Source organism: Electrona antarctica, assembly GCF_951216825.1.
Source record: "Electrona antarctica genome assembly, chromosome: 4".
Lineage (NCBI taxonomy): Eukaryota > Metazoa > Chordata > Actinopteri > Myctophiformes > Myctophidae > Electrona > Electrona antarctica.
The window spans coordinates 8,768,483-8,781,693 of NC_136809.1; the positions used below are offsets into that span (position 1 = coordinate 8,768,483).

At 42.7% G+C, this 13,211-nt stretch overlaps 2 protein-coding genes across 2 annotated transcripts; both read left to right on the forward strand.

Moving 5' to 3' along the window:
• Positions 1-717: 717 nt before the first annotated feature.
• On the forward strand, positions 718-6,671 carry LOC306921514 (uncharacterized protein). The gene is made up of 3 exons (XM_079498662.1): positions 718-1,064; positions 1,804-1,951; positions 2,757-6,671. Exons 1-3 carry the CDS (start codon positions 807-809, stop codon positions 3,920-3,922), a joined length of 1,572 nt encoding a protein of 523 aa, XP_079354788.1. The 5' UTR covers positions 718-806; the 3' UTR covers positions 3,923-6,671.
• A 380-nt stretch (positions 6,672-7,051) lies between these two features.
• LOC306922051 (uncharacterized protein) lies at positions 7,052-12,816 on the forward strand. Its single transcript, XM_079499432.1, has 3 exons — positions 7,052-7,413; positions 8,951-9,098; positions 10,549-12,816. Exons 1-3 carry the CDS (start codon positions 7,156-7,158, stop codon positions 11,706-11,708), a joined length of 1,566 nt encoding a protein of 521 aa, XP_079355558.1. The 5' UTR covers positions 7,052-7,155; the 3' UTR covers positions 11,709-12,816.
• Positions 12,817-13,211: the final 395 nt, after the last annotated feature.

Here is a 13,211-nt window from a genome sequence, read left to right on the forward strand (position 1 = left end):
AACATTTCGGCATCAGTTTTAGAATCAGAACTGCAAACGAATATCTGATCTATCCCCCCTATCCCAGAGTCTACAAGATTCGCTACACCAGCAAGATACCCATGTACCTGTCTAAATACTTCCTTAATGTCAACGAAGTCCACACCCACAACACCAGAGGGAGTTCAACAAACCATGTGCAACCCAGATTCGGCACAAACAAGGGACTAAATTAATTTCGCTCCTATGCCACCAAAATGTGGAACGCCCTACCAACAGTCATTAAGACATGCAAATCCCTTGACTCCTTCAAAACTGCTGCACCTACATACGGCTGCAATTCGAAACTGGCCCCGTAAAATCTGAATTCCCCCACCCACCCCTGTTCCCCCTCACTGTATAGCCTATGTTTCTTTTCCCTTTTTACCTCCTATGATGATTTCCTTTTGACTAGTTGTGTATATTCGTAGCCTATGTCTAAATGTCTAAATGTTTTGATGAATTGAAAATGGTGGGCCCTATTGTAAACAATTGTAAGCTTTATGGTGTCGTCCACTCACTGTTAACAGTTTTTGTATTGAGTTGTACTTGAAATGTACTGTAATTCTGCAAACTGTTAATAAATCAATCAATCAAAAAAAGTCAAGCTAGTTGCAGTTTTCACTCCATGCAGTAGGTGGCCTAAAGAATCTCTAAATCAATACCCTTTAGTATGCACCGGAAAAAGGCAGAAGAAGAACAAACATGGTGGACTGTTGACAACAACAACATCCACAACAAATCTATTTCTTCTTCAACAGCGACTGTTGAAGTGATCAGATCCATTCATGTCTACCACCAGCAGCGACTCGTTCCACGCCCAGCTGGCCTCGGTGATCGAGGTCCTGGCGAACAGCGCGGTGGCAGAGATCTGCAAACTGGTGGATGATGGCTACGCGGTGCTGCGGCTGGAGATTACCCAGAATAAGAGGGAGATAGACGGACTCAGGACGAAGCTGCTGGCCGCCAAGTTCCAGACATCCAGACGGAACAACCACCACCTGGACAGACTGAGCGCTCTGAGACGCAACAGCAGCGCCCTGCATGTGAGCCCAGGATAGCCGCAAATTGCAACACTAGATTATTATTTTTTTAAATAATGGGATGAATCTAGCTCTGGTCCATGAATCTAGAGTTGCAATACCCTCCATTGACAGCTCATTGATCCAAATGGAACATTTCCATGTGCTTGAATTGTACTTAAAGTAGCAAGAGCAGAAAGTACTCACTATGCAGAATGTCTCATTTCATGTTTTCAAATGTATAGGGCCTACAAATATTTTGAAAATTGCAGATCTAGGTGTCATATGCATAGTCTGTCCAAGTATATTCCATGATTGGGATTTCAATGATGAGGTGATGGGTCTTACTCTTATCGTGTAGGAGAAAAAGGGCCACTTAGTCGCAAAGGTGAATCGGGTGTGTATTATAAATCACATTAAGTTATTAAAGTATATAGATAGATTGCTTCTCAGAGGACAGTGTTACTGATGACAGGAGGAGACAGGAAGTTCTACAAGCTAAATTGGTTTTGTGTTCATCAACGTAGCTTAAATAGTTGTGGTTTGGTTTACATTAAGGTGCGGTAGTCTGTTGACTCGAGTCAAAACAGATACTTTCATTCTTATCTTATGTACATGATGAGTGATTAATAAAGGGCATGGCATGATTGAAAGGAATGCAGTGTTATGGTAGTTTGATGCAAAGACAGATTAATGATTATGCAAAATAACTTTGATTATCTTGATTTATTAAGATATGGTGATTATGTATTAAATGTGACAGGGGACCCGCAGACCTTCGGCGCCCAGCAAAGCCAGATGTAACCCCGCAACCAAGAGCTCAACACAGGGAACAGGAGGAGAGGAGGAGGACGGGGGCGCTGGCTTTCCAATCATCTTGAAGGTGGAGGGTGACGACAACACACTCAAAGGTAATAAAAACATTAAGACAAAAATAACGCACATCCTCCGTCTTTGGTGCTGAGACAAACTGCAAAACAGCAGAATCATAATGATGCAACTCACTTTAAACACAATAACTATTATGTCTTGAATTCAGAAATTCAAGTCATAATTATTGATTTAATACCCTTTCCTACACAGGTCTCCTGCATAAAACCTTTCTTTCCCTTTAGCTTTTAGAACATATTAGAAAAAGGTCTTATTCTGTCTAGAATTCCTTGATAACAGTGCTATTGTTGTGTTTGCTTGTAAATGTAGTGGTGGAAATTATCTATCAATCATTTTTAAGTGGCACTGGGAACCCAGTCAAGTACCCAGCTGTCCCCATGTTGAGAACATCATATAATATGTAAATCAGGGCATTACTGAAAAAGAGAACTTGTCCCCAGTTGAACCTCCCTGAATACTGTAAATAAACGTGTGAAATGAAATTATACAGTGTGAAATTGAATAATTATAAATATACAGTACAAATGTACATTAAAACAAGTGAATCCAAGCCATTCAATCAAAATAGATGTGGGGGGAAATCGCTATGGCTTTTCCCATTTTTAAAAACAATAGCGACGGTTAAAAAAAAAAGTGGTTTTACACACTAATTGATTTATAATGCAAAAAGACATTTTAAAAACATGCTTCTTGATTATTTAATTATTCAGTAATCGATAGAATAATTGCTAAGACAATAAATGATAGTTGCAGCCCTACTTTGCTCATCCTCTTTACATTTCAGAGATGTAATAACCAACTGATAATTTACTCTTCTCCTTTCAGACATTCAACCCCCAGTCAAGCATGGAAGTGAGACAAACACATCTGCAAACACTATACCTAGAAACCTCGATGTAGAGCCTGAGAATCATCTTCACCGCATCGACCAGCAATTTAACACCCGTCACCATAGTAATGGAAATGTAAACAGAGAGAGCCACCATCCATCATCTGACCACAATAACAGATTCACCAACACCACACACCACGACGTTTGCAACCTGTTCACCAGTGCATCTGAGTCTCAGTGGGCAGAAGCTGGTGCAGGCATAGAGGTGTGGAATAACGATGGCAGCCTAAACACAGGGAGCTCTTCTCTGGACCCTCCACATAACTCAGGCCCACATCAAGAGGGGAGAACTGGGAGCAACACTGACGGCAGAGATGGTTCTCCTGGAGTTTCAGCGGAACGGGGAGGAGACGTTAATGGCGACCCGAGTAATGTTGCTCCACCCCTGGCTGGTAATCTAGACTGGGAACCCGATATGGTAGTGGTGGATTCTGTTCCAATTAAAGTGGAGGTAGACATGAGCTCAGAGTGGATCTTAATAGACAGGGATGGGATAACCAGGTCTGTCAAACAAAGACTCAAGAAACACGGGAGAGAGGAGGAACTAGAAGCAGCGCGCTCAACCCCGACACTGAGCACAGAGACCTTAGACAGAACTACAGGTTTAGAGTCAAGTTTGGTTGATGTTAATACTAGTGCCACTTCCTACGGTGGCCTCTCCTCTTTCTCCTCCTCGTTCTCTGCAATCAAAACCCCCAGGCAGCTTTTACACCCTCAGGCAAATCGAGGAGACAATCAGTCGTCTTCCCTCAACGAAATTGGTGCCTCCTCCGGTAGGGAGTTTAGCAGGCTCCTGAGCTCCATCCCGCCTATGGCGCTACCCGCCCAGCCAGCCCGTGACGCCGGGAGTCAACCGTTCCGATGCGAGCTGTGCGGGAAGACCTTCAGACAGTTACAGAACCTGCGGCGGCACCAGCGCGTTCACACGGGCGAGAAGCCGTACGGCTGCCGCCACTGCTCCATGTGCTTCTCCCGCCAGCATCAGTTGAAGAACCACGAGCGCGTTCACACCGGAGAAAAGCCATTTCCCTGCCCCATCTGTGGCAGGTGCTTTGTGCAGTCCAGTCACATGAAGAGACACCTCAGAATCCACACGTGATGGCGTTGTTGCTACAGCATTGAAAGAAATAACGCACATCCTCCGTCTCTGCCCTCTGGTGCTGAACCGAACTGCTAAACGGCAGAATCCATAGACATATATAAGAAAGCTAGATGGCTCACCCGCGCTCTGGCCAATGGAGAGTGACGTCGCTATGTGGCAGCCATCTTACCTCGGGGCAGCATAACATTGTGTCTTTGGGGAAATACTTTTTAAATATCCATAACTTTCTCAATTTTCAACCGATTTTCAAAAGGTTTGGTTTATTACAAAAGTCAGAGACGTGCTTTTATACGACGTTCATATAAAAAACAAACTTAAGCAGATAAGCGTCCTGAATCATAGCCACGTTGACAACGTTTGTAAATAAACCAACCCGTTTGTAAATCCGTCAAGATTTGAGCAAGTTATGACTGTTTTTGTTTGAGCTGCCATAGAACATACTGTACTGTAGCCCCGAAGCAAGATGGCCGCCGGGTGAACTACGTCAGAGACTCCGCCTTGAGCCATCTAGCCTTTATATATGTCTATGGCAGAATCACGCAAAACAGGAAGGAGGCTTGCACAGCATCGTCATACGATTATAGATGACAGATCGGTGAGGTGATGGCGATTGGTTGTAACACAGGCTTCGATAATAGCAGATCTGCAGGCTGTTTTTGGTGCGCAATACATGCACACAGCTAAGTACATGTAAATCAGGCATCAACTTCCATATTACAGATAAATCGGACAGATAAATGAGGTGATGCATGGGGTGTTGCTTTCTTATTGGATGAGGTACAAGTTAAATTTATGGCAAAGTTGTCCATACGTTGGACTTCTGGGGAACAACCAAAAACAAAAAGATAATCGTAGCTGAAGAATTTTACTCCGTTTGCCTTATAATGCCGGTATGGGCAATAGAAATAGGCCAATAGTGCGTTAAATTGAACAGCAAAATGTAAATCTGCTATTTTCACTATTTTTGCAAATAAAGGGTAAAGTATCAAATAAGTGATAAATCAATAATAAAATGCTGATGCTGATAATAAAAAAGTGCGCCTCTCAATTATTCAATTCACCCAAAAAGTAATCAACAGAATAATCAGAGAAAATAATGGATAGTTGCAGCCCTAGACGAGATGAGAGAAAATGAGAGAGGATAGAATGTGAAAGGACTGCATAATGAAGGAAACTGTTACCGTGACGACCTCTCCTCCTGTAACCTCTACTCACTGAATGGTGATTTCTAGCCAGGTTACAAGATGATCTGCTCATTGGTCACCTTGACTGAGCACCCACTGATTCACAACCACCAATCAAATCCTCATTTGACAGTAAAGTCATTACATGAGATCAGTTTACTCACTTTAATACTGCTGGCTTTTTATCTATCCAACCAGGACGCGACATTAGAAATCCTAGCCGGGTTGTGCGCCGTCTCACACGAACTTGAGCCACGTGAGAGACCACGAGTGAGCGAAAGCGAGCAAGTTGCCGTGTCGAGCGTTGCGAAGTTCGAAGTGGCTATACCGGCCAATCACAGCGTGTCCTTGCACAACCCGGATAGGTTTTCGGAGCACGCTACCAGGACCTCTAGTACTGATGGTTTTATATCCTACCATTACCTCTAGTAGGCTACTGTTTCTTTATATCCTTATATACTGCTGGTAAGCGGTTGATGTAAATCCCTTTGTAATTTTGTTTTGATGTTTTGCCAAACCGACTGTATGCATAACTATTTAATTTAATCTTTATTTTGTTTTGAATCTTATTACCTTTTCCTGTGTTTTAATCTTACTGCTGATGACAATTTGCCAATACAGATTTAGCTTATCTCACAGCAGACGTGTGTGTGTGTGTGAGACACACACACACGCACACGTCTGCTTGCTGTTATAGGATGGGATGTGCAGACTGCACTGAGAATTAATTTGTGATCTCAAACAAGGCATGATAAATAAAAGCATTTTAATGTTGCAGTCCAGCAGGTTGACTTGTCTAACAGTCCGATAAAGTAAATCATGAGTAAAACATTCCTACAATAATCCTTGTACGGTACCAGCCAGGACTAGGCTACAAAACAAGATAAACATGAAAATATTACAGTTGGGAGGCACTGTTCAAATCCTGTCAAAAATCTGGTTATTTCCACATGCATAAACGCACGTCTCTGTTCTGGTTCTGCTCTTTAAAAATTACCCATCTTAAACCTCTGACTTGCAACTGGTAAACCTCAACTGAACCTGACACACAAAAATGAACATACGAATTACAAACATAGAAAAAGCATTAACCATATTAGAATGTAAAGACAAAAGTATTGAATTTAAAAGTGGAAATACTGTACAAAACAAAAAGATAATGTTGCGATCCTTTAATCCACATTATCAGTGTTGGGGGAAGCTACTTTTAAGATACTTTATTTTGTATTATGTTATGTGACATACAACCCATTTCGGCATCGGTTTTAGAATCGGAAGTGCAAACGAATATCTGATCTATCCCCCCTATCCCAGAGTCTACAAGATTCGCTACACCACCAAGATACCCATGTACCTGTCTAAATACTTCCTTAATGTCAACGAAGTCCACACCCACAACACCAGAGGGAGTTCAACAAACCATGTGCAACCCAGATTCGGCACAAACAAGGGACTAAATTAATTTCGCTCCTATGCCACCAAAATGTGGAACGCCCTACTAACAGTCATTAAGACATGTGAATCCCTTGACTCCTTCAAAACTGCTGCACCTACATACGGCTGCAATTCGAAACTGGCCCCGTAAAATCTGAATTCCCCCACCCACCCCTGTTCCCCCTCACTGTATAGCCTATGTTTCTTTTCTCTTTTTACCTCCTATGATGATTTCCTTTTGACTATAATAGTTGTGTATATTCGTACGTCTCTAAATGTTTTGATGAATTGAAAATGGTGGGCCCCATTGTAAACAATTGTATGCTTTATGGTGTCGTCCACTCACTGTTAACAGTTTTTGTATTGAGTTGTACTTGAAATGTACTGTAATTCTGCAAACTGTTAATAAATCAATCAATCAAAAAAGTCAAGCTAGTTGCAGTTTTCACTCCATGCAGTAGGTGGCCTAAAGAATCTCTAAATCAATACCCTTTAGTATGCACCGGAAAAAGGCAGAAGAAGAACAAACATGGTGGACTGTTGACAACAACAACATCCACAACAAATCTATTTCTTCTTCAACAGTGACTGTTGAAGTGATCAGATCCATTCATGTCTACCACCAGCAGCGACTCGTTCCACGCCCAGCTGGCCTCGGTGATCGAGGTCCTGGCAAACAGCGCGGTGGCAGAGATCTGCAAGCTGGTGGATGATGGCTACGCGGTGCTGCGGCTGGAGATTACCCAGAATAAGAGGGAGATAGACGGCCTCAGGACGAAGCTGCTGGTCGCCAAGTTCCAGACATCCAGACGGAACAACCACCACCTGGACAGACTGAGCGCTCTGAGACGCAACAGCAGCGCCCTGCATGTGAGCCCAGGATAGCCGCAAATTGCAACACTAGATTATTATTTTTTTAAATAATGGGATGAATCTAGCTCTGGTCCATGAATCTAGAGTTGCAATACCCTCCATTGACAGCCCATTGATCCAAATGGAACATTTCCATCTGCTTGAATTGTACTTAAATTGTACTTAAAGTAGCAAGAGTAGAAAGTACTCACTATGCAGAATGTCTCATTTCAAGTTTTCAAATGTATAGGGCCTACAAATATTTGAATACTTGAATACTTTGAATACTTGAATTGTACTTAAATTGTACTTAAAGTAGCAAGAGTAGAAAGTACTCACTATGCAGAATGTCTCATTTCAAGTTTTCAAATGTATAGGGCCTAATTGCAGATCTAGGTGGCATATGCATAGTCTGTCCAAGTATATTCCATGGTTGGGATTTCAATGATGAGGTGATGGGTCTTACTCTTATCAGTACAGTAGCCCCTCTCGGGACCCCCCGGTTTAGCTCTTGTCTTTCGCTACCCCGGAGGGTCCCTTACCATCGGTCAAAATATATATATGGTAATTGGAGAATGCAGACGGACTTGGCCTCGCATATGTCCTTGCTGCGCTGTTTGAGTGATGGTTATATGTCTCTAAAGAAGCATATATCGGCAATAGGAGACAACGGAAACCTCAGCGAACGGCGCAGAAGCCGTTATGTATTTTTGTTAGACCGTTTTGGCAGCTCTGAAATTCTCTCTTCCTCACTTCCCATGTCCCGCCTCCCACGACACAACAGCATTATAAACATCCTGCATGTATGCGGTCGGCCAATCAGAGGCAGTAACTAGGACGTGCAGCTAGCCAGCCACCGCTCGGGAGGCGGGACATGGGGAAGTGAGGAAGAGAGAATTTCAGAGCTGCCAAAACGGTGTCCGTTGTCTCCGTTGTCTCCTATTGCCTGCTTCTTTAGAGACATCTAACCAACCATCACCAACCATCACTCAAACAGCGCAGCAAGGACATATGCGAGGCCAAGTCCGTCTGCATTCTCTAATTACCATATATATTTTGACCGATGGTAAGGGGCCCTCCGGGGTAGCGAAAGACAAGAGCTAAACCGGGGGTCCCGAGAGGGGCTAATCAGTACAGTTGCAGGAGAAAAAGGGCCACTTAGTCGCAAAGGTGAATCGGGTGTGTATTATAAATCATATTAAGTTATTAAAGTATATAGATAGATTGGTTCTCAGAAGACAGTGTTACTAATGACAGGAGGAGACAGGAAGTTCTACAAACTAAATTGGTTTTGTGTTAATCAACGTAGCTTAAATAGTTGTGGTTTGGTTTACATTAAGGTGCGGTAGTCTGTTGACTCGAGTCAAAACAGATACTTTCATTCTTATCTTATGTACATGATGAGTGATTAATAAAGGGCATGGCATGATTGAAAGGAATGCAATGTTATGGTAGTTTGATGCAAAGACAGATTAATGATTATGCAAAATAACTTTGATTATCTTGTCTTGATTTATTAAGATATGGTGATTATGTATTAATTGAATTGTGACAGGTGACCCGCGGACCTTCGGCGCCCAGCAGAGCCAGATGTAACCCCGCAACCAAGAGCTCAACACAGGGAACAGGAGGAGAGGAGGAGGGCGGGGGCGCTGGCTTTCCAATCATCTTGAAGGTGGAGGGTGACGACAACACACTCAAAGGTAATAAAAACATTAAGACAAAAATAACGCACATCCTCCGTCTTTGGTGCTGAGATAGCTCGGGTCCATAGCCTTCTACTGTTCCTACGATTCTGCCCTGCAGTATAAGGCTATGGGACTTTCAGTTTTAAATCTCAAATCGAAATCAGACCAGCCTCTCCTCTTTAGCGTATTTTAAAAGAACGTTTTTGCTACTCACCAAAACAAAGGCGGGTTGTGTCATTAGAAAGCCTACTTTCCTTAGTGGACGCACTCTGAGCCCCCCACCACGTGTATAAACGGTACTTTTTGGCCAGAAAGGGATATTTTTTCACCGGAGGAAAAATATTCTCTATGAGGCAGTTCTCTGGGCAATATCGGTAGAGGGCGCAGCGGAGTAACTAAAGGTATTTTTTTCCGGTGGAAACAAAATCCCTTTTTGGCCAAAAAGTACCGTTTATACGTGTGGTGGGGGGCTCAGACTGCATCCACTAAGGAAAGTAGGCATTCTAATGACACAACCCGCCTTTGTTTTGGTGAGTAGCAAAAACGTTCTTTTAAAATACGCTAAAGAGGAGAGGCTGGTCTGATTTCGATTTGAGATTTAAAACTGAAAGTCCCATATCCTTATACTGCAGGGCAGAATCGTAGAAGCAGTAGAAGGCTATGGACCAGAGCTAGTGCTGAGACAAACTGCAAAACAGCAGAATCATAATGATGCAAGAGAAGGGGGCACGTAACTCACTTTAAACACAAGAACTATTATGTCTTGAATTCAGAAATTCAAACGTCATAATTATTGATTTAATACCCTTTCCTACACAGGTCTCCTGCATAAAACCTTTCTTTCCCTTTAGCTTTTAGAACATATTAGAAAAAAGTATTATTCTGTCTAGAATTCCTTGATAACAGTGCTATTGTTGTGTTTGCTTGTAAATGTAGTGGTGGAAATGATCTATCAATAATTTTTAAGTGGCACTGGGAACCCAGTCAAGTACCCAGCTGTCCCCATGTTGAGAACATCATATAATATGTAAATCAGGGCATTACTGAAAAAGAGAACTTGTCCCCAGTTGAACCTCCCTGTTCACTGTAAATAAACGTGTGAAATGAAATGATACAGTGTGAAATTAAATAATTATAAATATACAGTACAAATGTACATTAAAACAAGTGAATCCAAGCCATTCAATCAAAATAGATGTGGGGGGAAATCGCTATGGCTTTTCCCATTTTTAAAAACAATAGCGACGGTTTTTAAAAAAAAAGTGGTTTTACATACTAATTGATTCATTGATTTATAATGCAAAAAGACATTTTAAAAACTACATGCTTCTTGATTATTTAATTATTCAGTAATCGATGGAATAATTGCTAAGACAATAAATGATAGTTGCAGCCCTACTTTGCTCATCCTCTTTACATTTCAGAGATGTAATAACCAACTGATAATTTACTCTTCTCCTTTCAGACATTCAACCCCCAGTCAAGCATGGAAGTGAGACAAACACATCTGCAAACACTATACCTAGAAACCTCGTCGTAGAGCCTGAGAATCATCTTCACCGCATCGACCATCAATTCAACACCCGTCACCATAGTAATGGAAATGTAAACAGAGAGAGCCACCATCCATCATCTGACCGCAATAACAGATTCACCAACACCACACGCCACGACGTTTGCAACCTGTTCACCAGTGCATCTGAGTGGGCAGAAGCTGGTGCAGGCATAGAGGTGTGGAATAACAATGGCAGCCTAAACACAGGGAACTCTTCTCTGGACCCTCCACATAACTCAGGCCCACATCAAGAGGGGAGAACTGGGAGCAACACTGACAGCAGAGATGGTTCTCCTGGAGCTTCAGCGGAACGGGGAGGAGACGTTTATGGCGACCCGAGTAATGTTGCTCCACCCCTGGCTGGTAATCTAGACTGGGAACCCGATATGGTGGTGGTGGATTCTGTTCCAATTAAAGTGGAGGTAGACATGAGCTCAGAGTGGAGCATAATAGACAGGGATGGGATAACCAGGTCTGTCAAACAAAGACTCAAGAAACACGGGAGAGAGGAGGAACTAGAAGCAGCACGCTCAATCCCGACACTGAGCACAGAGACCTTAGACGGAACTACAGGTTTAGAGTCAAGTTTGGTTGATGTTAATACTAGTGCCACTTCCTACGGTGGCCTCTCCTCTTTCTCCTCCTCGTTCTCTGCAATCAAAACCCCCAGGCAGGTTTTACACCCTCAGGCAAATCGAGGAGACAATCAGTCGTCTTCCCTCAACGAAATTGGCGCCTCCTCCGCTAGGGAGTTTAGCAGGCTCCTGAGCTCCATCCCGCCTATGGTGCTACCCGCCCAGTCAGCCCGTGATGCCGGGGGTCAACCGTTCCGATGCGAGCTGTGCGGGAAGACCTTCAGACAGTTACAGAACCTGCGGCTGCACCAGCGCGTTCACACGGGCGAGAAGCCGTACGGCTGTCGCCACTGCTCCAAGCACTTCTCCCGCCACCATCAGTTGAAGAACCACGAGCGCGTTCACACCGGAGAAAAGCCGTTCCGCTGCCCCATTTGCGGCAGGTGCTTTGTGCAGTCCAGTAACATGAAGAGACACCTCAGAATCCACACGTGATGACGTTGTTGCTACAGCATTGAAAGAAATAACACACATCCTCCGTCTCTGGTGCTGAGCCGAACTGCAAAACAGCAGAATCATGCAAAACAGGAATGGCTCGCACAGCATCGGCATATGATAGATGACAGATCAGTGATCCGATTGGTTGTAACACTGGCTTTTTGGTGTACAACACAGGTACACAACTAAGGCATCAGCTTCCATATGACAGAGGACAGAAAAATGAGGTGATGCATTTGTTGCTGGCAAAAGTTACGTAATTATGGCAAAGTTGTATATACGTTGGACTTTTGGGGAACAACCAAAAACAAATAGATGATCGTAGCTGAATTTTATGGGCCAATAGTGTGTTAAATTGAAAAGTACTAAAGTAAATGTTATTTTCACTATTTGCGCACATCACTGTTGTGTGACAACGTATAAAATAAGTGGTAAATCGATAATAAAATGTTGATAAAAAAGTGCACTTCTCAATTATTAAATTAATCCAAAAAGTAATCGACCGAATAATCAGAGAAAAATAATGGATAGTTGCAGCCCTAGATGAGATGAGACCAAATGAGAGGATAGAATGTGAAAGGACTGCATAATGAAGGAGTCATTGCTAGCCAGGTTGCTAGCTGATATGCTCATTGGTCACCTTGACTGAGCGCCTACTGATTTACAACATGCTCATTGGTCACCTTGATTGAGCACCTGATTCACAACAACCAATCAAATCCTCATTTGACAGTAAGTCATATCAGATCAGTGGAAATCAAGGTTATTGATAGTAGAAGCCAAGGCACGGTCAGGCCATGGGCCGAGCATGCGCCATTGACGCTCATGGGAGGCAAACGGGATCCTGAAATTTGGTGGAATACAGTGGAGTCAATGAGAGTCAGCTGGACCAACTTGTGAACAATCACTATTTCTGAACGATTGTGTCATTTGTCCGTTAATCGGTTCAGGAATATAAAAGAAGACATCACAGGTTGTTATCATTTTATTGAGTATTGTTTCTGGCTCTGCAGTATCGCAATATTTTGTCATGGGATACTTTGACACGTTCAGAAACACTCTTTACATACTTCAATAAATCATCCAAAAGCAACACAGCAGAAAACAATGTGTGATAGGTCTTATTTTCCTGGAGCAAGTATTTGGAAATAGTGTTTATTCATAAGCTGGTCCACCTGCTTACCAGCAGTACTAGAGATCCTTGTAGGATATAAAACTAGCAGTGCCAGTACTAGAGGTCCTGGTAGGATTACTAGGATATAAAACTAGCAGTAGTATAAGTAGGATATAAAACCAGGATAGATAGAAAGCCAGCAGTATTAAAGTGAGTAAAACTAAATGTTTTTGCATTTCAAACTGCACATTGTGCATACATCATGTTTTCTCATGTGTTCACTAGATTTCTCTTCTGGTTGATGCAAATCACTTTGCAACTTTGTTTTGATGAACACAAAAAAGGTTTTCTTATTGTGTCCGAGCCTAGCCTGGGCAGCATTCCAT

Bases quoted from the DNA above. Each gene is read 5' to 3' on its own strand.
- LOC306921514 (XM_079498662.1), top strand. From the start codon at position 807: ATGTCTACCACCAGCAGCGACTCGTTCCACGCCCAGCTGGCCTCGGTG. The intron at 1,065-1,803 runs GTGAGCCCAGGA...TAAATGTGACAG, and splicing joins GCAACAGCAGCGCCCTGCAT to GGGACCCGCAGACCTTCGGC. The intron at 1,952-2,756 runs GTAATAAAAACA...TTCTCCTTTCAG, and splicing joins TGACGACAACACACTCAAAG to ACATTCAACCCCCAGTCAAG.
- LOC306922051 (XM_079499432.1), top strand. From the start codon at position 7,156: ATGTCTACCACCAGCAGCGACTCGTTCCACGCCCAGCTGGCCTCGGTG. The intron at 7,414-8,950 runs GTGAGCCCAGGA...GAATTGTGACAG, and splicing joins GCAACAGCAGCGCCCTGCAT to GTGACCCGCGGACCTTCGGC. The intron at 9,099-10,548 runs GTAATAAAAACA...TTCTCCTTTCAG, and splicing joins TGACGACAACACACTCAAAG to ACATTCAACCCCCAGTCAAG.